Source organism: Centruroides vittatus, unplaced genomic scaffold (assembly GCF_030686945.1).
Source record: "Centruroides vittatus isolate TY-2023 unplaced genomic scaffold, ASM3068694v2 scaffold_769, whole genome shotgun sequence".
NCBI lineage: Eukaryota > Metazoa > Arthropoda > Arachnida > Scorpiones > Buthidae > Centruroides > Centruroides vittatus.
This window is the reverse complement of record NW_027122717.1, coordinates 3,991,821-4,016,115: the sequence shown is the minus strand read 5'-3', so window position 1 is coordinate 4,016,115 and position 24,295 is coordinate 3,991,821. Positions and strand designations below refer to the sequence as shown.

The 24,295-nt window shown below is 33.6% G+C and overlaps 1 protein-coding gene across 1 annotated transcript in view; it reads right to left on the bottom strand.

Annotated features, from left to right (window-relative positions):
• Positions 1-4,388: 4,388 nt before the first annotated feature.
• The window catches only part of Daao2 (D-amino acid oxidase 2), a 42,139-nt gene continuing 22,232 nt past the window's right edge, over positions 4,389-24,295 (bottom strand). The window contains exons 8-11 of the mRNA XM_067288072.1: positions 19,744-19,802; positions 19,043-19,160; positions 10,524-10,622; positions 4,389-5,884 (exon numbers count right to left, since the gene is read on the bottom strand). Of these exons, the coding sequence (XP_067144173.1) occupies positions 5,762-5,884; positions 10,524-10,622; positions 19,043-19,160; positions 19,744-19,802 (399 nt within the window). The 3' untranslated portion in view covers positions 4,389-5,761. The remainder of the gene's footprint in view (positions 5,885-10,523; positions 10,623-19,042; positions 19,161-19,743; positions 19,803-24,295) is intronic.

The window sequence follows — 24,295 nt, the reverse complement described above, 5'->3', positions numbered from 1 at the left end:
TTTATTTATTTATTTCTCGACGTTTCAAGGTTTCGAAACGATGTAAAAATTAAAATTTTCCAAAAATGTAAAAATGTTGGTGGTCAACCGATCGCCATACTTCCCTTCTGTTATGTATAACAGAGCCGAAAAACTAAAAAAGAAAATATATATATTTTCCTGCAGAAGAGCCCGTCGATCTTATACATTATATAAATATAAGGAATCCAATAATTTTTATTTTAAAAAATAATAGCTGTCTTGAAACAAAAACTTGAAAGTATAACAAATTTCTAATTGGCACGTACCAATTGTTGGAAATATTACTGAAACTGTTTATGAATGGGTAATATATGCAGTGCTGCCGTTTCTAGGGTAATTTCAACCTCTCAGGGTAATGTTTAGGGTAAATCTACGGTCAAAGTGCCCTTTGATCTGATGCTATTATCCATCGCGCCACAAGTTTCGCCGGAAAAAGTTTTAGCCTAAAACCGTTCTGTTTTCCCCTATCTGGAGGGTTTTAGAATAGGACAACAGAAGCTAAAGAAATGTACTACGTACACGGGTGTACACTATATTAGACCCGAATAGGATTTCGCTTTTCTCAACCTTCATGCTATTGGGCCATTGGCACTCTCCATGTCAGATGTAGAGTAATACCTCTGTTAAAGCCTAAAAATCCTAAGACATTTTAGTTTTTAAAAACAATGAATTAAGAATTGTTCTGATTATTATTTCACGATAATAGTACAGGGTCTGCGTCATAGGATCGTTAGTCTTTTTTTTTTTTATCCGAGCATGAGCTCAGTTTTCTCAATTTAGGGTAATCTAGGGTAAAACGAAGGTAGTTCCCAAGGTCCTAGGACCTTGGGTAGTTCCATCAGAAGTAGGCGGCAGCACTGATTATACGGTGTGTCTCTAGTTGTACTGACTGGCACTTGGATAATGTATGGTGTTCTTGACATGAACAAGACAATGAATTTCCTCCTCTCAAGATAGTTCATTTTGTATCAGACAGTACACTTCATATAGAACTATTTTCCAGAAAAAGTTAAATCATTTACCTTAAAGACATAAGAATGTAGCCCATTCCTCAGTGGCGTAGCTAGGAGGGGTGCGGTAGGTATGGTCCACATTGGGCCCCTGGAAAGCGATAGGCCCATGGAGGCCCCAAAATCACAAGAAAAAAGACCCAAAAAATTTTTTCGGGGGCCCACAAATCTGGTTCCGCGCCGGGCCAGAGAACATAGCTACGCCACTGCCATTCCTATTGATTATTGTCCTCCTCACCCTCATTGTGTGCACCACTTAACAATCCTTTCCTTCAACAGACAGTGTTATTTAAAAATTCTGTATTCAAGTTTACAAATTCAGTGCAAAGTATTCAAATACAGAGTTTCAAGTATCAAGTTTATTTGCTTTGTATTCCTAAAAATAAAGCTATTGCTTGAAATACAATGTATATTATAAGACATTCACTAAATTTTTCTATTAAAATCTTTTAAGTGATAAAAGAAATTGATTGTTAAACTAATTTGTAATGCACAAAATTAAAGCATGCAAATTTACAATGTCATATTTTATTTGCTAACTTTATATCATTCACAAACAATATTTCATACATAATTTTACAAATTATATAATAATTAACAAGTTTCTGTTTACAGATCATGGATAAAAATATTTTTGTGTAACACTCAAATAAGATACTTTTGGTTACAATTTGTTACAAAAATTTACAATTCTTGTTAAATATTTTTAAAAAAATTAGAAATCAAATCCAACAGAGGAAACGAGTGTATTTAATATTTTTCAAAAATTTCAGGAAAGATATATTTAAAAGGATTATAATTATTCATTTATTTAAATTTTGAAAGATTATTTAATACTAAAGAAAGAAATGATATTTCATAATCATATTGATATGACCAAAAAATATATGTATAAATAAATTCATAAATTTACTTTTAATTATTAATTTAAATGTAAAATGCCATCTATTACTTGGCATATTTGCATACAAAATAATATAATAATTGATAATTTGTTGATGCCCTGCATCAATAAAATGGCTGTGCTTCCTTTGTCATCTGACGGTACAAACATATTTAATGTAGCAAATCAATGTTATTTATTCTTTGGTTTTCTAAAATACAAATATTTTGTAGGCCAAATGATGCAGAGTAAACTTCTTTGGCATTTATTTATTAAAAAATTTATGACAACAATGTGTGTTAACTGATATGTCTAATTGTAGAAATTTATCTTGTAAGCATACAATATTCTCATTCTTTACATGTAAGCAAGAAACCATGTAAATGTGAGTAAACACACAGGACCTTTATCTATAAATTTATATTTGTGCTAAATCGTAATATACAGTGGGTGATCGGTTAATGAACAAATTGGATTACAAACACTGTTGTGAAAGATTTTTATGTTCGGACCAGGAACACCTCACAGAACAAACACAAGAAGCAGCAATGTAAAATAATGAATACCGATTGGTCTTTCCTTGTCTTCAGGAAACAATTTGGAACTTTTCGGAGTGCGGGAGACATCGACATCGACGCTCAACCGGGTATATACTGATCAGATAGTATTCTTCCAAACTTTGACTCTCCCCTGTAATTGCACTTTTTATTTTTCTGACAGAAACAATTCTTTTATAGTATTCATGAGACTGTTGGGCGAGCACTTGTTAAATTTTGTGTTGGCTTTTATTTTCAAAAGGTATAATAGCAATGATAGAGAGTGGGCAGATGTCTGATGTTGCTGAGCAGTATGGCTTGAACAGTTTTACAGTAGGCCGCAGTTCAATCTTATCTAAGAAAGATACTGTATAATCAAGAAGACTCAAGCTGCTAAAGGAGTAACAAAACTTGCATCTGAGAAATAAAGAACATCGAAGAGCTCATAATGGAACCTGAAACTGATCTGATGCCAAGAACTCTTGAATGAAGAACACCAAGAAACTCGGCAAGATATGTTTTCTTCTGAAAAAGAGGATTAATGCCGATATCTGCTATTAAACATCTGATGAAGAAATGGGAGAATGTCAGAACAATGGTCTTAGAATGGCATCCAAACCAGGTTGAGGTTAATAGGCTCAGGGATCTTTACAATTACAATGCTGTGTATTCTGAAACCGTGTATTCTTTTATCTGTTTTTATTGTCATTGACTAGGTGCATAGACTGATGTCAGAAATGCCCAGCTGGGAATTTCTGACATCAGTCTATGCACCTAGTCTATCTGTTGACATAATAAGAAATGCTTACTGGATACTATCACGAAATAAACTCTATTTCACGCCTTAATTTGTCCAGCATACTGTTAAAATTTTCATAAAAACGTTTTCGATCACTTTTAGCGATCTTCATCAGTTACAGATTACAAAGAACGAACAAAAATTCGAATTTAAAAAAGATCGAATGTTTCGGTGAAAAACGCAACTCCGTTCATAATGACGTCACCACTAACGTGAAAAATTAAATAATTCCAGTCCCGGTGTATAAATTACCGTTTTTTGTTCGTTCTTTGTAATCTGTAACTGATGAAGATCGCTAAAAGTGATCGAAAACGTTTTTATGAAAATTTTAACAGTATGCTGGACAAATTAAGGTGTGAAATAGAGTTTATCTGTTGACATTAATTACTATCAGAATATCTTGTAAGGTGGTAGTAATGTATATACATCTAGTTTAAAATTACTTACTTACAGTTAAAATATCTTTATAGTTTAAAATATATTCACAGTTAAAAGTACCATTACACTGAACATCACCTAGCTCATCAGACCTTCATGATGTGCTAATCCCGATAGTAATGCCGACAGAAGATAGATGCCCAAAACACATCTCGGCTAATAGGATACTCCGAATAAAGATGATGTAAGAAATGCCCAGTGTCTATCTATGCACCTAGTTGTAACAATAAAAACAAATTACAATGCTATTAAAATACTTCTGAAAAATCCTGAAGAGAGAAAAACAATCGACATTAGACAGATTCTTTAATCTCCACAAATGGAAAAAACATGACTAATAAAAATGCAAGATTGTGTATATATGTATTTTTATTACTACATATAAATAAATGTAGTAAGAAAGTATATATTTTTTATTTTTTGGGTTCTCCAGAACGAATTGATCAAATTTCCATAAAAACCTATGGTAAATTGATAATCAATTAACGAACAAAGTCTTGGAACGGATTATGTTCGTCAACCAATCACTCACTGTATTTCTATACTTGAATCACTTATAATTAGGATAAACATCAGGATAAACATACTACATATAAATAAATTTTTATTCTCTCTTAAGTTTAAGAATATAGAAAATATATATTTATAAATTGTAAGTGAATGTAGATGCATTAATTTTAAAAGACTACCTTAGGCACTATTGAAATTTTTCTAATGTGGCAAGTGTTTTAAACTTTTTATATACACATTGTTATTAATATCAAATTATATAGGAATATTTTAAAATAGGTTTTATATAATTTTAATTTGAAAAGCAATAAACATAATTGTATGCATGTATCGTACGTATTGTTTTCAAATCAAAGTACTGTTTTAAATTTATTATATTACTACAAATTTCTTGAATATATAGAAATAATTATCTTTAATATAAGTGATTAATATTTTATATATGCTTATAATTTATTCTATGTTATAAAGATTCAACACAATACATTCTGCAATCTTTTCTCAGTCGCAACTCTTTATAATGTATTGGAAGACTAAGATGTTGCCTGAAAATACGGTTGGCCACATGGCCAGGTAGTAACAGATGCCACTCTATGAAATCTGGGTTCAAGACTTCAAGACAGCATTATATCTTATAAATTTTTACAGGCAGGTTGGCCTGAATGCATTACAGCAAAAAAAAAAAAAAAAAAAACCACCTTCTTGGTGCCTTCAGGGTAGTAAGACTAAAAAATCATCATTATAGTACTTATAAAAAGTCATTAAATATATTTATGGATCTTGGAGACCCAGAAATATAATTGATGACTTTTTACTTTTATTTAGGAACTATGACCTATTGTTTGGAAAATATGTTTATACTAAATTTAACATTGCAAAATAAGACTCTCTACAACCAATGCAAAGTATGATGAAGTCTTGAATGACAAACGTTTTCATAACCCTTTCTGAGTTCTTCCTCAGGTTTACTTAATTCTAAATGAGCTGGATCTTCCAAAATCATAAATGAATTTAAAATTTGTTTATAATTCAAGACTTAATCATACTTTGCACCGGTTATTGGTTGTAGTGTGTCTTATTTTATATTTATCCTGGTGTAGTATGCAGATATGTAAACATATTGCATTTTTCAAAATTTAAAAATTGATTGGAAGAACAATTAAAATACATTATACAATAAAATGAAGATAACAATAACAGATTATCAATCCAAATTATTGAAAGATATAAAGGAACTGTTGAAGTACAAATTGATCACATCCAACCATTGATACCTCTACTCTGTTATATGGCACTTATACATTTCAACAATTTGTATTGTCCACATATTTACAGTTAATGGGCTTCATTCCATATTTCTATGATATAATCTAATAAATTCAAATTTATTAGATTAAGTATAACAATAATAATAACAGGCATCATTAAATGTATCAAAAAAGTATAATAATATTCTGCAACTTTGTGATAAATCTTCTATTAGAAAAATAACTAATAAAAATATTTAATGAGCTGCTCTGGAATTTAAGATCAAATTAATTGGCACTTTGAATTATTTGTAATTTTACAACTTTGCTTGTTGTAAATAAATAGTATTTTTTAATTCCTGTAATTTGTCCACAACTTCTTTGGCGCATCCCCAAAATAGTGTGACACCTGATCCGCCGTGTCCATAGTTGTGTATTATCTGTAAAAACAAACATAATATTTTATATAAAAAATAATTACATTTGTAGATTTCATATACAAAGAAAATGTCTTTAATTGAAACTTTTCAAATGACTTTATAATTAGCAATTTTATTGCATTTTTAGATTAAACTGTAAAACATTCCTGAATATAGATTTTCATTACAATATCAAAATTTATCAAATATCAAGTTTCTTTTAAACTTTTCCTTTCAGAATGATGCAAATAATTAAACAATATGTTGATTCTATACCATTCACTTATATAATATCCATATCATTCAATTTTAAATAAGTCTAATCCCATAGTCTTAGAGGTTTTCAATCTATTTTGCTTGTTTACCCATTTCCAAAATCAGATTTTAATTTGTTACTTGCTTTCTTTCCAATGATTCAAAAAAAAAAAAAAAAAAAAAATAGTTTAATAATTTTGTAATTGAACACTATGCATTTTACTTTATGAAAATTTAAAGATATAAAATTAATAATGTAATAATCATTGTGATGTATTTTTAAATATTAAAAAAATTTGCCAACTGGTGCCAAATCACCCTTTTCCTGAGTTACTGGTGACCACATCAGGAACCTTTGTCTTAGACACATTAATGTTGTTCTCAATAAGGACAACATCAAATAAGTTTGCTGAAGTGAAAACTTAACCTCTTAACAGTGAGGGACAATTGTAATCGTCCAAGGCAATCGTGTGGCAGTGGTGAGGGACAACTATACTCGCTAAATTCTTTTGGGGGTATCGCCAAAAACTACCGCAAAAAAGAAATTCACATAAAAAATGAATTATGTAACAATAAAAAGAGACTTTTCTTTACTAGACAGAACTGTTTACAAAATTTTTTTCCAAAACGGTAATGAGAAAAAAAACACTTGAAAATATACTTTAAAAATTTCCCATATTTCTTCTCCACAACTAAGTGGGAGCCCCACACCTGACTGTTCCACTGTTGAAAGGTTAAGATCACTTATCTAAGTAGATGGAAATGCAGCATTGATCAAAATGAGATTTGATTTGATTTGAAATTGATCAAATGAGATTGATCAAAATGTACTTTTATCAAATTCTTATGTAATTGTATTGTAGGGAAATACATGAAAAATCAATTTTTCTTTCCACTCTGACTTATGGAGGACAGATAACTTTAAAACTCTAATTATGTAAATAATGAAATAAAAGTTGAAAATAAAGAAGTTAAAGGCAAACCCAAGTGCAGAGAAAACACTTCATTATGTCAATAAATTCCCTAAATGCATTTTGCAAACAGGCCTCTTCAGTAGGGCTATCAGCATACAGTTCAAAACTCCAACAATATCCTATTATGGATTTCCATCTATATATCCAACAAAAGTTTCCTAGAATGCAGCTGTCAACACACCCATATTTAAATTAACCATATTGTTTTGCATAATTATGGCAAAATGTTCTCTAACTTTTCTTTTTACATTATTGTTTTCCTTATAAACAATTTTTACATTATTAATATTAATTTCACAATTATTAATACTACAATGATAAAAAATGGGAGAATTAGCCATTTTTAATCTTGCAGCTGCTAAATGTTCCGACAATCTGATCTTTAGTTTTCTCTTCATTTCACCAATATAGAAACTTGGAATATACATGTGCATTCAAGTCTGTAGACCATGCCTTCTTTTTTTGCTAATAGATCCTATTTAATACTTATTATAATCAACAGATTGGATAACCTATTATTTTGAGTTGGAGCTAGTTTAATTAGATTCTGATTAAGAATTTTATTATATTTTTCATACATGCCTTTTTATGTAAAGAAATGATATGTACTGTTTTATTTCTTGTTTTTCTTTCACTTTATATCTGTTCAGTATGAATTGGTTATACCAATTATTTAATATTTTCATTGGATATCCGTTTAGAATATACTTCTTGAGTGTTGCTTTTATTTCCTGTTCACTTATATCTGTTTTTGTTATTATGGAAAATATCTTTCTTATTTCCATTAAATATATATTATGTTTTTGATTTCTACAGCAATATGATTTGAAATTAATTACTTTTTTATCACCACATGGTTTTTCAAATTTACAATATTCAAAACTATCTGTAAATCATGTAATTGTTATATCTAAATAGTTTATTTTATTATACTTTCAGATTCTTGGATTAATTTCATATTTGAGTTAATTTCATTGGCTTGTTTCAATATTTGAATAGGTGTTGTTATTACACTATTATAAATAATCAATACGTCATCAACATATCTTGCAAAAAATATAATGCCCTTTAGGTTTGATAAAGTTTTATTCATATCTAACATATAGATTTCTGCTAGTTTCGGTCCAATAACTGAACCCATGGAAAAGCCATCTATTTGGCGGTAAAAGTTTTCTTTTACTGTAAAATAATTATTAGCCAGTACAAAACCAATCAAATCTCTTAAATAATATCTTGGTTTGCCTTTAACTTTTTTATTTTTAACTTTTACTTCATTATTTACAAAACTGATTTTTCATGTATTTCTCTCTACAATACAATTACATAAGAATTTGATAAATAATCTGACTCCATCATTTTAAATAATTAATTTGGATGTATTTTTATGTTTTTCTCAACCTAAATTTTAAACAAGTTTAGTTTAAAACATGCCTAAAGATAATCTTTAGTATTTATAAAAGAAATAATTTAGAATTTTTGAAAACAAATTTATAAAATTTTGAACTGATTTAAATAATTAAAAACACAACTATGTTTGAAAAGAATACACAGTAAAACCCTTGATTTAATGAACTTATAAGGGTAAACAGATATCTGTTTATGCCAAAATTTCATAACATTAAAGTATTACTATTAAAACTATTAAAATCAGAATTTTTAACTATTTTAAACTTTGACTAGTGGACCTTTACCTGGGATGGCATGCACTTTTATAGCAATTTGACATTGTTTTATCTAGAAAATGTACACTATACAGTTTGTGATTCAATGTCATTGTTTCAGTTTTACAAGTTTAAAAAACAAACAGCAATCTAGTTTTTATAGTAATAAATTTATAATAAAATTTAATGCATCTGACTTCTAAGTGCACACAAATGTCTTGAAATCTTTCCTAAGATAACTTCTGGTTTACAACAATCTATTTTTGCTACATACAGATTGTCATTTACTAAAAAGTTTCTAAAAGTAAATCTTTATGCAAAAATACTTCAAATCATCTGTAAATTGTTTCATCAATTTTCTATAAATTTTCTTCTTTATGTAACTTACAAAGAGAAAATTTTTATAGTGGAGAGACATTCCTAGTGATTGCATTTACTTTAAGCAACAATAACAAACTAACTCTAAACCTTAGAGCTAGTGACAAAGAGTTATTTGGATAATGCAAACTCCTGGCAGTTCCAAACTCACAAGTAAACTCATTTGATCACAATTCAAATTATCTTTTGAGGAATTAACTTCAATTTATAACATCAAGCTTAATGAAACTTTGGTCTGGTTTATCATTTTCCAGGATTAAGAAGCTACTGCAGGTGTTTTTTTAATCCTTTGAAATATTTTAGGCAGTAAAATTTTATGAAAATCAGTCATACTTCTAATTTTTAAATGAATACCACATCAGGATAATGAAAATATAACACACACTAAAACAAATAGCTGGTGCAAAGTAAGGTTAAGCAACAAATAACAAATGTTTTCTTAACTCCTTCAGAGTTCTTCCTCAGGTTTTTTAATTCGAAATTAGCTGGATCATCTAAATTCATTCTAGAACATAATATTCAAATATATAATTAAACTGTAAGATGAAGAGATCAAACATGGAATTTATGCACATGCGTACTCCTGTGTTACTTTTAAATAAGATTGACAATTAAACTCTGCTGTCAAGTAAAGCCTGCCAAGCCATTGATAAACTCATCTCTTCCCTAAAATTAATGCATGGGGACTTGCAGTAAGCCTTAAAAATCTCCACCGCCTCTAACCACTTCTGGTATTCATCCTTACTACTCCACACACAGAATACCACAAGTGGTATTCTGTGTATACTGCAGGCTTTACTTGACAGCAGAGTTTAATTGTCAATCTTATTTAAAAGTAACACAGGTGTACGCATGTGCATAAATTCCATGTTTGATCTCTTCATCTTACAGTTTGATTATATATTCGAATATTATGTTCTAGAATGAATTTAGAAGATCCAGCTAATTTTGAATTAAAAAACCTGAGGAAGAACTCTGAAGGAGTTGAGAAAACATTTGTTGTTTGTTGCTTAACCTTACTTCGCATAGGTTATTGGTTTGTGAAGTAAGGTGTTATTAAATAATTTATTATTTAAATGAACAATTGAATGCAAAGTAATCTAATCCATTTTTTCAATTTAAAAAAAATTTTATCCAAAGTTAATATTTCAAGTTGCTCTTCAAAAGAAACTATATCTAGTTTTCTCAATATAATCATGAAATAATGTGAACATGCTAGAAAATGAGTTTCAAGTCATCTTATTTATTGTATTTTTTAGTATGCTTTTGGATTCATTTTGGTTTAGACCATTGTTCGGACTTCATCAATTGGTATTTATGTTCTTAAAGTTTGTGTTAGATACTTAAAAATAAGTTATTTGCTACTATTAAAAAACTGCTTAAAAATCATACCTCTAGTTTTTTACCATTAATAAAAGTCGTTTCATGTTCTATGCGAGGCATCGAACGTCCGGGTCTAAGACCCACCCACTTGTTAACAATTTCGGCTTTCTGAATAAATTAATAAAAATTATATTTAATAATTACATAAAAGAAGTTCATTTAAATTGTACTTTATTACTATTAGCAATTTCTAAATCAAACTAATAAAAATATTTCTTATATAAATTTTAAATCCTTTCCTTATTTTGGCACTAAAAGGCTTTTTTCATATCCACCATGGGTTCAGTCTGGTATACAGTAACCTAACTCTGGCTAACCAGAAGTTAGGTTATACAAATCCCTCACACTCTGGTTAGCTAGAGAGTGAGGGATGGGATTTATATATTCAGGTTAACCCAGACTTAATCCTAGGTCTCTAGAATGCAGGCTGATATCATTACCACCTCAACCATCCAATAATATACAGTATATAGGAAAACTGAAACACAATCATGGTAAACCAGATTTTCCCACGAACAAGCAGATCAAAAAGCAATGACATTCAAAGCAATTTATCATCAAAAATAAATGTAAAAATAAAAACAACGTTTTTGTTTCTAATCTTTCTCTATAAATTATGTAAGAAATTATTGTAAAATTATAAAAAATATTGATGTTATTTAATAATTAATTTTATGACTTTAACATATTCACGTTTAGATATTGTTGTTGTACAATAAAATTATAAGATTTATCTGTATATAGAATTATGCATCTCATTTGTGAGTGTACAGCTGTACAGCTCTCTCTCCTGGCAGACTTGTTCATATAGATTCTTTTTTTTAAGCATAGGCAACCTCTGCCACTTTTTCCCCAGAAGTTTTTTTTTACTGATCAGTAGTGTCTGGCCAAGTTTGGTCCGAAGGTTTTCCCAAAGTTTATTGCCTAATTGCTATTGCTTGCACGTACACAGTGACAACTAGCAGATACCCATGTGTTTCTAATTTCACATTAGTAAAATAAAACAGTACAGTTAAGTGACATGATTGTGTATGCAAGTAGAATACTTTGTCTTTCATTGGACAAAATAATAATCTGTTATGATGATAATAGAATTTATTGTGTTTTATAATATCTAGATTTGTTTATCAACACATTTTGTTGCAAACTTAACTAGAAGATCAATCATATGTTTAAGGAATGGATTTTTGACAAATTTTTAGTTCTGTTTTAGTTAAGAGAACTAACACATAGAAAAAATTATCAGTCAAATGAAAAAATAACTGATAGTTTAGTTTATTGTTGTGCAGTATGAAACTAACAAAACTAATCTTAAAAAGGAATGATTACAGTCATTTTTTTTTAGTTCATAATTTTTCTAGAAAAATATGATTTTGTTACAGTTGTTAAAGCAAGCAATGATTATTTTTATTGATAGTAAATGAGAAAATGTTTTGAAATAAGAAATAAAATAATTTAATAATGTCTGACTAGCCTTAGTATTATTTTGAATTAAGTCTCAAAATGTTTGTTCTTGGAACATCAAAAAGATACATGTGAACTGTTAAAAACAGACAATTACTTTTGCACTTTGATATCAAGATTAAATATGTAAAGCTAGCAAGGAATAAAAACAAAAAAAAATCTTTACTTTTTAGCATTATACAATTTCTTCAGCTTTGGCAAAAAAAAAAATTACCTTTAGTTTGACTCTAAAGTCCAACTGAAGGTAATTTAGAAATTGGATTTCTTAAGTAATCTCTTGGGGAGTGCACAATGACTTACTTTAGGCATTTCAAAACCCAATTATAAGAATTTACATTTATAACATGAAGAATACAGTAGAAAAGTAGTACAAAAAGAAAATGTAACTTGAGGTTAAACATTATCACCAATATACTCATTAATAATAAAGTTTAACCTTAGTTAAAAAAAAAAAATTAGCTAGATGTTTGCATTTTTGGCATTTATTATTTTGTCTAATTTTGAATTAATATTTTTTATACTATAATAAAGAAAAACATTCATCATTTCTACCACTTTTCTGGTGATCGTCTCATATATCTTACATACTTTTCTTATTCTTTCTGACCAATGGTTACCAAGAGAGCTTTTTTTTCTCCTCTATACCAATGGTGGGTTTGGGATAGCCAGGTGGCAATGGACTGATGGGCCACCATCAAAAAATTCCTGGGGTTTTTTAGACCTCCAGATTTGTTCTCAGATTCCCTGGAGTGGTAAATCAACACCTGAACTGCCTCAGTCATTATCACATTACATATCAATAAATAAATTTACAATAAGACATCACAAATGTAATAATACAAACAGCAAGAAATATATACAGTAGAAATATTTGACAAGCACAGACTTATAATCATAAACTGTCTGGTGTTAACTTCTACTCTGTATATTGACATGATGCTAAAAGAATTTTTTATTTCTAGTAAAGAACAGAAGCCGGTTCTTTATGAATCCCAACTTTACAAAAAGGCCTTTTTTTTCTCTCAGTCTAAAAACCGCGCTCGAAGCGGAACCCGACAAAATTATACGCGTGCAGATCTTAAAACTAAACTTATCCTACTTATAATACAGGGATGAACAATATATACATGTAGATAAAAAATAGTTGAATATTGAAATACTTGGTGGAATGCCACTCTTGAGTCCTGTTTGATTATTTTTTATCTTCCCGTGTTCTCGGTGGATCTCTCACTCCCCCGTCGTATCCTTCCCTTTGTCTCTGCTGCTCACTTATCCGCCTCGATCGAGAGCTTCCTTCTTACCTCTTCACTCTCCACAGTCCAGTCCAAAAAATGATTCACCTTTCGTTCCTCGAGACCCACGACGCCGTCCCTTCTATTGTTCTCTACGTTGACTCCTTCTTGGAAACGATAATCCCACCCGAAGGGTAAAAAGGAGTGGTGGGGAAAGTGAAGGAGGATAGATAATACAAAAGAAACAAAGGAATTTCTAACACTAGTTATATTACATATTAAAAACATATAAAATACGCGAATAACATGGCCGACGGCCACATACGCCCCCCCGAAGAATCAAACCCCGTAGTGCAACCTACGGTAGTTTACTTTATTTCTCCTTAAATTATAACGGTGTTGAGGTTCCGCGTCTCTCACGGTAGTGGGGTCGCTTTCCGTGTCCTCCCTCTCCTCGTTTCTCGATTGAAGTGACGTCGGATCTGGCCCTATATTCCGTCGGGGAATCCAAGTCCTTATGTATTCCTCCGGTTCACCGCTTTCTAAGTCATCGGCTTCTTCCCGTACTTCCTCATCTTTGCGATGGTGCGAGGATACTTTTCTGCTCTCCCTATATATTGGGGAGTAGCATGGCTTAATCCGATCGGTGTGCACCACCCACTTCCCTTTCCGCCGGTTGCTCCTCAACTCCACCGTGACGGGTCCTAAGACGCGTGAGATCCTATACGGTCCCAGGTACTTGGGGGAAAACTTCCCCAAGCCTTTCCTTTTTCCTTTACGCATCAACCACACTCTTTGACCCTCCTTCCACACGCTTTGTTTCCTCCCCTCATTTATCCGCCCCCTATTTCTCGAGTTTCGATTCCTTCCCAGTTCATATGCCGCTTCTCTTATTGCATTTAACTTATCAATAAACCTCGGGCCGTGCTCTCGGCCTTGTTGATTTTCTAGGTTTTCTTCAGGAAAAGCACTTGGGAACCGAGGATCGAAACCATATAATAGATAAGCAGGAGACTCATCCGTAGCGGAATGGGTTGAATTATTATATGCAAATAGACCCGTGTTGATGAATCTGTCCCAATCACGGTTGTTACCTCCTGATATTTTTGCAATTATACCACAGATGGTTTTGTTAAATCGTTCGCACACCGAATTGGAACACGGTCTATATGCGGTTGTCACATTATGTTTAATCGTGAGCTCGTCGCACACCTTTTGGAACGTGCTGGAGGTGAAGTTCGCTCCCCTGTCAGAGACGATCACCTCAGGGCACCCATACCTACAAATGATGTTATTAAAGATCGCCTCAGCAACAACCTGGGCTGATTGATTGGGGACAGGCATTGCTTCCCCGTACCGAGTATATAAATCGACGACCGTAAGGATGTACTTATTCCCCCCGTAAGATGTTTGGAGAGGACCAATTATGTCAGTAGCCACCTTCTGGAAGGGAAACTCTGCAGTTTCCGTTTCCTGAAACGGCGCTCGACCCCCGTGTAGATTGTACCTTTGGCAGGTCTTGCACCCTTTTATTATACGCTTAACGCGGCTTTTCAGGTCTTTGATGTAGTAATACCTGTCAATAAGATCACACGTTTTTTTCACACCTAGGTGACCAGACAGCGGCGAACTATGGAATAGCCATATCACCTGGTCGGTCATGTCCTTCCCTACGCATATGCGAGTCCACCTCCTGAGCCCCATTTTTCCGGGCTTTACGTGTACGACCACATCACCATCTAACTGGAATTCAGATCCATCTCTTCCACTAGGCACCCATCCGCCTTTCCCTTGATGTTTGTGGCCTTCCCGTATTTTTTTTAAGAATTCATCTTCCCCTTGAGATTCAACCACTTTCTGCCAAAGTTCTTGATTTTCTACGACGCTATTACACACTTCATTTCTCACCTCTCCCATCCCTGAGCTTGGCCGCGACAGCGCGTCGGCTATCCCATTATGCTTTCCTTTTATGTGATTGATCTTTACATCGTAATCTGCCAGTTCCATCGACCATCTCATTAATCTCCTATTATGATTTCTCATATTGCTCATAAACACAAGTGGCTTATGATCAGTGTGTATTACAATCGGATATCCTAACACAACAGGTTTAAAGTGGCGCAGGGACAAAACCATCGCCAAACACTCCTTCTCGATCGTGGAGTACTTCTCTTCGGTATCATTGAACTTCCGGCTAAAGTATCCCACCGGGTAGAAATCACTGCTTTCCATTTGCCCCAGTACCGCACCAACACACTTATCCGATGCATCGGTATATAGGTGAAATGGGGCGTCAAAGTTGGGGTGTCTTAAGAGGGGGGGCTTTGATAACATGGTTTTAAATTCATCAAAACTTTCCTGACACTTCTTATCCCATAAAAATTTCCTATTCTTTTTAGTCAAATTGGTTAAAGGTAATGCCAAATCGGAGAAACGTGGTATGAAGCACCTAAAAAAACCGACCATACCTAGGAAACTCCGGACGCCTTTTATATTACGGGGGGCTTTCACATCACGTATTGCCTTGACATTGTCCTCGTCCGGGAGTATCCCACTCTGGCTTATAATATGCCCCAGATACTTAACCTCGCTTACGATAAAGCGGCTTTTTGATGGATGCAACTTTAGGTTGCTCCTATCGAGTGTGCTTATGACCTCACCCAATAGAGTTATATGGTCATCGAGGGACTTGGAAAATAGTACAACATCATCCTGGAAAATATAACAATTTATCCCTACAAAACGGGCCAACACCTTGGACATCACGGCTTGGAAGAACCGGCCACTATTTTTCGCTCCCTGTGGGAGGCGGCACATCTGGAATTTGCCCCACGGAGTGGAGAAAGCATAAACATGCCTAACAGATGCATCCAAGCTTATTTGGAAATAGCCGGATTTCAGATCTAATACTGAGAAAAATTTACTGCCGTGAAATTTGCTCAGGATTTCATCTACGCGAGCGATGGGGAACTCTTGCGTCTCAGTGAGGTCATTGACCCGTCGGAGATCCAGGGTCATCCGGATTTCCCCATTATCTTTCTCTACAATGTGAATGGGCGAGTTCCACGCAGACGAACTCTCCTCGATGATCCCTGCTTTTAAATAAGACTCCGTTAATGCTTTTAATTTCGGTAAATAACACTCCGGAATCCGGTATTGGCGTGTACTCACCGGTTTACTTTGGTCAATTTCTGGCTTGTGTGATACCCCAATCATACCCGTTAGCTCCTCAATAGACTCGGCGAAACATCCCGGGTGTCTCTCAAATATTTCGTAAACCCATTTTTTCTCCTCTTGGCACAAACCCTCCAGACCCTTAATTGTTACAGGAGTGACATTAAGGCATTCATTATACTCCCCCTTATCTATGCTATGGTTAGGGGCAATCCCTTTCACAGCCATCCTCACACCATCAATGATCTTGTATGCGTTGTTGACAGCGTCCATTCCTAAAATGCCGTCGTAATCAATATGGTCGGGCAAGTGCATGCACGCTACCGTCGCATTACATTCTTGGTCGCTGTAACTTATCTTAACCCTTAGGACTTTCTCGGATTCGGTAACAGCGCCGTTTATCCCCCTGATTCCTACATTCTCGCCCTCTATTGTTGCGCCCCTTACGTCCTTCCGCGACAAGCCCTCTATCACAGCCGAACTTATTATTGATCTCTCCGCGCCGGTATCGACCAGGAAATATAGCTTAGTATTCCCGATTTTCCCCTCAGCGATGGGAAGGCCATTCCGCGACTTGACTATCTTATTGGTCAGACTGAGTTTTATGTAAGGAACGTTATGCTGACCCTTCTGACGCTCCTTTACCAGTTTAAATGGGGGTTCTTGCGGCTTGGGCAGTCCCGGGCGAAATGCCCTACATTATCGCATGCGTAACATCGTTTATTAGAAGTATCCCTACTCTCCCTTTTTCTTTCATCTAACAATCTGCTTACTGCCTCGACTAGCGTATCGACTTTCTTTTCCAATTCTATAATTCTCTTATCACCTTTGTCCTTTCGTGATTCCATGCTATCGCACCCCCCAACCACTGTGTCAGATCTCTCTTCCGTCACTATGCTAACTCCCCTTCGGTCGAAACGACCGTTACATTCGACCTCTATTGACTCCTCGGTCTCGGCAATTTCAAACGCCTCATCTAATGTTTTCGGGGCTCTCCGTAGCACATTGCTTTTAAGGCCTCCCCTTAAACCCTTGATAAAACGCTCTAATATCACATCATCGCGCAACATACTTAGCTTCTCATTATCCTTTACCGCCCTTGCTAGCAAGGTCCTTGTTCGTACTGAGAAGTCCGTCACAGATTCGCTACTTCCTTGCCTAAGATTCAAGAGCTGGTCGACGATGTCCCTGTCGCCAGCCTCTCTTTTACTAAAGCACTTGATTAGATCGCGCTTTATATCCTTATAAGAACCGGGGTATTGTTCCAACAGGCACATAAAAGTGGTCAGCGGCTCACCTTTCAGCCTGGATTGTAGCACCGCTACCTTTACCTCGTCATTCCAGCTGGCTAGGCGCGCTATATTTTCGACAGTTTGAAAAAACTGTTTTACGTTTACGGTATCATTCGGTGATCCTGAGAACATGGGGATCATGCCCAGAAAACCCGTAACTACTAACGGCGGACTGAAACCAACCCCATCATTGGTATTAGAACTCTCGACTTGGCAACTCGTGGCCATTACAATACAATTTGCAATTTTGCTATACACAAATTAACAATAAAACGTCACGTGGATACTTGAAACAATAATAAGATGCCTTTGTTACAGTTGGGATCCTGTCGCGGACGCCATTGTGATGTTTCGTGACGAGGTGTAACGGTTTCCGCGAACAGACCGACACAAAATAATAATTGACACACGTTACTTCTAACGAATGTACGATTTTATTCTCGTCAGAAAGAACAGAAGCCGGTTCTTTATGAATCCCAACTTTACAAAAAGGCCCTTTTTTTTTTCTCAGTCTAAAAACCGCGCTCGAAGCGGAACCCGACAAAATTATACGCGTGCAGATCTTAAAACTAAACTTATCCTACTTATAACTACAGGGAGGAACAATATATACATGTAGATAAAAAATAGTTGAATATTGAAATACTTGGTGGGATACCACTCTTGAGTCCTGTTTGATTATTTTTATCTTCCCGTGTTCTCGGTGAATCTCTCACTCCCCCGTCGTATCCTTCCCTTTGTCTTTGCTGCTCACTTATCCGCCTCGGTCGAGAGCTTCCTTTTCACCTCTTCACTCTCCACAGTCCAGTCCAAAAATGATTCACCTTTCGTTCCTCGAGACCCACGGCGCCGTCCCTTCTATTGTTCTCTACGTTGACTCTTTCTTGGAAACGATAATCCCACCCGAAGGGTAAAAAGGAGTGGTGGGGAAAGTGAAGGACTGATGGGCCACCATCAAAAAATTCCTGGGGTTTTTTAGACCTCCAGATTTGTTCTCAGATTCCCTGGAGTGGTAAATCAACACCTGAACTGCCTCAGTCATTATCACATTACATATCAATAAATAAATTTACAATAAGACATCACAAATGTAATAATACAAACAGCAAGAAATATATACAGTAGAAATATTTGACAAGCACAGACTTATAATCATAAACTGTCTGGTGTTAACTTCTACTCTGTATATTGACATGATGCTAAAAGAATTTTTTATTTCTGTAAGTGATCACATATATAAGAATGCTTTCACGTTTTCTTACATTGAAACTTTCAAGCTAAGTTATATATTTTACATTTTCAATAGTATGACTCTCCTAGCAAAATGTGCTATTCATACCTTTTTAAATTAATAAAATGGACTTACTTTCAAACTGGGTACAATCTTGCAACAACCTTGAAAAATTTTTTTATGATCATTTTCATCCACTTCACAATTCCAATCATCAACTTGTGAAGTACCACCTAAGATAACTGTTTCTGAACTGTAATGTAAAAATATTTATATTATTATTATGAAAATTTTGCAAATATAATTAATTATAACTTTTTCTAATTTTAGGAATCTGTAGTCCAATCATTCTTTGATAGTATTAATGCTAAAAACAAATGCACAATAAATATTTTATTAATACAATATGTGATATCTTTTTTCAATAAAGTTTTATTTAATTTATGTAAAAACATATAAATGTTTTGTATTATAATTAAATATTATCTAAATATACATTCTATTTTTTGAAAATCAAAACAATTTTATCAATCTGAAACAGGTCTTAGGAGTAGACCCAAAGAGTTTGCTTTATCTTAATTTTCTTGTATTCATGTTAATTTTTCCACCCTGCTGGGAAAAACATAATGTTAGTGTGTTTTTTTTTAATTACCTTTCCAGTTTTCTGGAAGATTGGAACATTTAATATTAATTAGCCTTAATATAGCTTGATAGACCAATAGAAAATCCAGCAGATTGTTTGGCACTACTTGAAATATGTAGACAACTTTAAATATTGACTTTTCTCAGAAGAATGTCCATTAATTTTATTTAATTTTAAATTAATTTTAACTTACTTTGGTAAAATATAGTATGGAGATGCTAAAATTGCATGTTTAACCCAAGGAGCTTTAACCTAGTCAAAAAATAATAATAAATCAATAAAAGTTAATAAAAGCAACAAATCAAATACTAGTTGTAACTTTGTGACATTTATTTTCTGAATAAACAGAAAGCAACAATTTAAACAATTTGCTTTCAAGCTAGGCAAAGTTTTTATGCATTATCAATTTATTATACTAATTAGAAGACTAACTTAATTCTTTAGATGAAAATATTTTGTTAATTGTATATAATTTTTGTATTGTTATTTGTTCTAGTGCAAAGTACCTGAAATTTTTGATAAGCAGAAATAGTCAAAGAATAAATCCTGATTTACATATCATATCTCAATTTAAAGAAAGAAACCAAGATCCAAAAAAGAAAATGCATTTTGGCTCTGGATGGAATCTGAATTCACTCAAACTTTTAGGATATACTTATCCTGTCTTCTGTTGGTTCTCTCTGTTCTATCCTGGACTGTCGGTTTGTTTCTTTGAGTGGACATGTGGTTTATGTATCAGGATTTGTACAAAGGGTTATCAAAAAGTTTCTGTTTGATAGCACTGCAGTCAAATGTATGACATAAATTTTGTTCAGGTTAAGTCAATATAAAGCCAGTGATGTAGTCATATGATAAGTAACATATTTGTTGCACTCAGAATTGCATCTGGAACATGCAGGACACATTGATGGCATTGTTGCAAACAAAGGCATCTAAATCAGACCAACATGCCACTATCCTGTTTTGGTTGTATAAGGACGTAAATAGTGGAATTCATCACAGAACAGCAAAGGTGTATGGAAATGTGTGCCTGTCCAAAACAATATGAATTTGGTATACTGGCACAATGAAGTGACCCTTAATCAACATTTGGCAAGTTTTCCATCTTTATTTAGTTAGTTCTTGGTGCTGTATATCAGAATAAGAAGATATGGAAAAAGCACAGCACTAAGAACTAACTAAATAAAGATGGAAAACGTGCCAAGTGTTGATTAAGGGTCACTTCATTGTGCCAGTATACCAAATACAAATAACAACACGGTTTCGATAGTACCAAAAAATTAATTTGAAGTCAGAGCTGGCCCAAGGTGCAAATGGTGCAAGTGCAAAAGGCCCCATGCCTCTGACTGATTTTGCAAAATCAAAATGGTTTCATTTTCTTTTTATTTTTTTTTTGTTTTAATTTGAATATACATATATTTGAAAATCATCAAGCAATTAGCGCACATTTCACATTGACCACTCAAAGGCAAGGTTGGGTGCTTTGAGTCAATCACTACACTTGCAGATAGCTAGTGCAGTCTATGAGAAAAGTAAAAACCATGGTCCATTGTGCTTATGTTGTAACAGCTCATCATATATTGTACATTTTTATTGTGAGGTATGAAATAAATATAATATTCGTATTTAAAAGGAAGATAAGTGTTTAATGTAATATATTATTGAATAATAATATATTGAACTTTATCGAATAATATAACTAGAAATATATGTATTATCAAGACAAAGGAAAATATGACTCATTGTTGTTATAATCATACTACTAAAAAAGTGAATTGTAAGTATATACAGTAGAGCATCAATTATCTGAATACCGATCAACCAAAACATCGGTTAACCAAAAGTATTCCAGTCAGAAAATTCAAATTTCCACTAGTGCTGTGGCACTGTAATATTTGGCTATGTCTCAGGCTACTCCAATATTATTTTGTTGGTGTGTGTGTTTTAGCTGGTAATACTGGCATGACATTCAGATAATTGATGACCATGAGAAGGTACAGTACTTAAGGACGTGCCAGTATTTGAACAAGGCTTTTTTTCCCTTCGTGAGTGGTGAGCTTTGCTTGTTTTGTGTGGTGTTTTTCCGAGGACTGTGTTGAGATGTGTGCTGTGCTGAATTGAAACGTTTTTGATACTAGATTAACTTCTGAAATATGACTTTTTTGTTTTTATATTTTTCAATATATTTATTTTGTTTGTGCAAAATAAAGAAATAACTTTTTTTAACCATACAATAGCCACAATTATTATTTTAAAAAAATTTTCGTTAGGCTTAACATCGACAAAAATTCAATGCAAAGCGACACGCAACAAAGAAAAATTTCAATATGGGATAGGTTAATATATTCTTTTGTACATGATCAGTTATCCAAAAAAATCAGTTATCTGAACTACCCAGTTCCGAATTGTTTCTGATAATCAATGCTCTACTGTATATTATTTACTTAATTTACTTATGTATTACATTATCTATACTTATTGTAGTGTTTGTATGTGTTTTATAATATTGTTTTCAGTCAATTTTGCAACATGACTAGTAGAGACAGAGATGCTGGAAGAAAGTATGCGTGTGGCTCTGATAAATTAAAGAAAAAAAGGAAGAGAAAAAATTGCAGTAAAACAGAGGAGCTTCCTTGGAAAATTTTTAAAAACCAAAAATGTGCAACAAACTGAAGAAATGCATAATTCACAGTTACTGAAAGATGAAACTTGTGGAAATGAAGTTATGCTATGTGACATTCACGAAAATAATCCTGATCATCATAAAGCCAGCTCTTGTCTTAATGAAGAAAAAAGCAATGATAAGAAAACTGAGAAATGGGAAGATAATCATGAAGTAGAGGGAAATATACAGATGGACAGTGGCGTGCCGTCATTGGAAGCGATGGAAGCGCCGATTCCACCTTCCAATGACTTTCCGTTGAATTTTATAAAATATAAATTTTCATATTTTAACGTACTTTGAATTAATTAAAATTAATATTTTATTATAACTGCATTATGTATCTTTTACAAATTTCTATACTACATGTGAAAAAAAACGATAAGATTGCTATTGTATATTCGAATAATTCGGTGGCGGAAGGAATGTCGAAACCGGGTCAGTCTCCAATCAGCCAGATTATATAGGCATTAGCACATGCGGTTTACAGTGCACCAACCTCACCCGGTTTAGCTCACCCGGCTAAACCGGGTAAGCGACACACTCGTAAAGAGTACAGCTTTATATCCCGGAGCGGTTGTGGGCTGTTAGCCACCTGCCTGTCAACTTCCAAGCAGCCAGATTATAGGCATTGGCGCATGCGCTTTACAGAGCACCAACGTCACCCGGTTTAGCTGGTGGATGCTTCACACATAAAGCTTCTAACTTTATATCCCGGACCGGTTGTGGGCTGTTTAGCCGCCTGCCTGCTAGATATTCGGCCGCTCTCGCCCGATTACGTGAATCACGAGTAGACTAGATCAACGGCGGGCAACCCCGGCCCGCGGGCCAGCTACGGCTCGCGAAAAGTTTCTATCCGGCCCGCGAGATCTTTAATAGATTATTAAATTGGAAAAATAACTAATTAATAGTTAATTTTCCAATTCTTTGTAATTTTCGAAAACGATAAGAGAAATAAATGTAGTATAAACTTTTTATTTATTTATTTCATATTTGCAGACTAAAAAAATTACGAGTCACAAAAAGGCGTCAATTAACTACTACGGCCCGCGGAAAAACGTAAAATTTATTCTGGCCCGTGTTATAAAAAAGGTTGCCCACCCTAGACTAGATTTATAACTTAACCCAACCGATAGGAGTTTACTGGCATGTTTTTATGATAGTTCTGTATAGTTGACGGGAGTTTAAAAAAAATCCATTAAAATATTTGATATATTTATTCCGCTCTCCCATCTTATATTACTTACGGGTTTCAATGTTAAACCGGTGATATTACGATTATAGTATGTCCCATCTGTAAGGGAATGCAGAAAAAACGTGTACAATTCTTGTATAATGTTAAAAAATTAACTGTTACTTTGGCATCATTATTTACAACCAAATTTAATGAATGAGACGTACAATGGTACAAAAAAAGCTCTAGAATTTATTTTCCTTAAATGTACGATCTAAGTATCGGTTGTCATAAAAATTTCTTTCCACTTTTTTCCCAAGACTACAGATATTCGAGTACAAAGTAACTGGTTTCGAGTTATTTCTACTAAGAAGTAGTTAAATAATTAAGAGATTAGGGAATGGTGACATAAGTAAAACCCTGCTGACTTAAACAAAAGCTTAACCGAAGCAATTACTAGCTCAGTACAGTGGGGAACTGATTTCCGTGTACACCTGGTACTAAAACGAATTGCAGTAGTTAGAAAACAAATGACTATTAAGTTTAACATATTTACATCTATGGTGAGAAACGTTTAAAATTTACAACGGCCCTGTCGCGTCCTTTGAGATATACTAGTGATGCGACAAAAGAGGCATTTGACATTGACCGGTATCGGCACCCTCGGGATTTGTCATGCATGCATTCACTGTACACCTACCAAAATCGTCTCTGTTTCCATTCGTGAGCCACTCGCAGGGAGCAATTTTAACTCAGTGGATTGTTTAAATATTTAAAAATAAACAATATTTTATGTTATTTTTATATACGTTTCTTCGCAAAAGTATATTCATACAATTGAATATTTTGTACCAGGTATGTATAATTGTATATCCATCACAAATTTTATTTTACTAAGTAAGTTTTAAT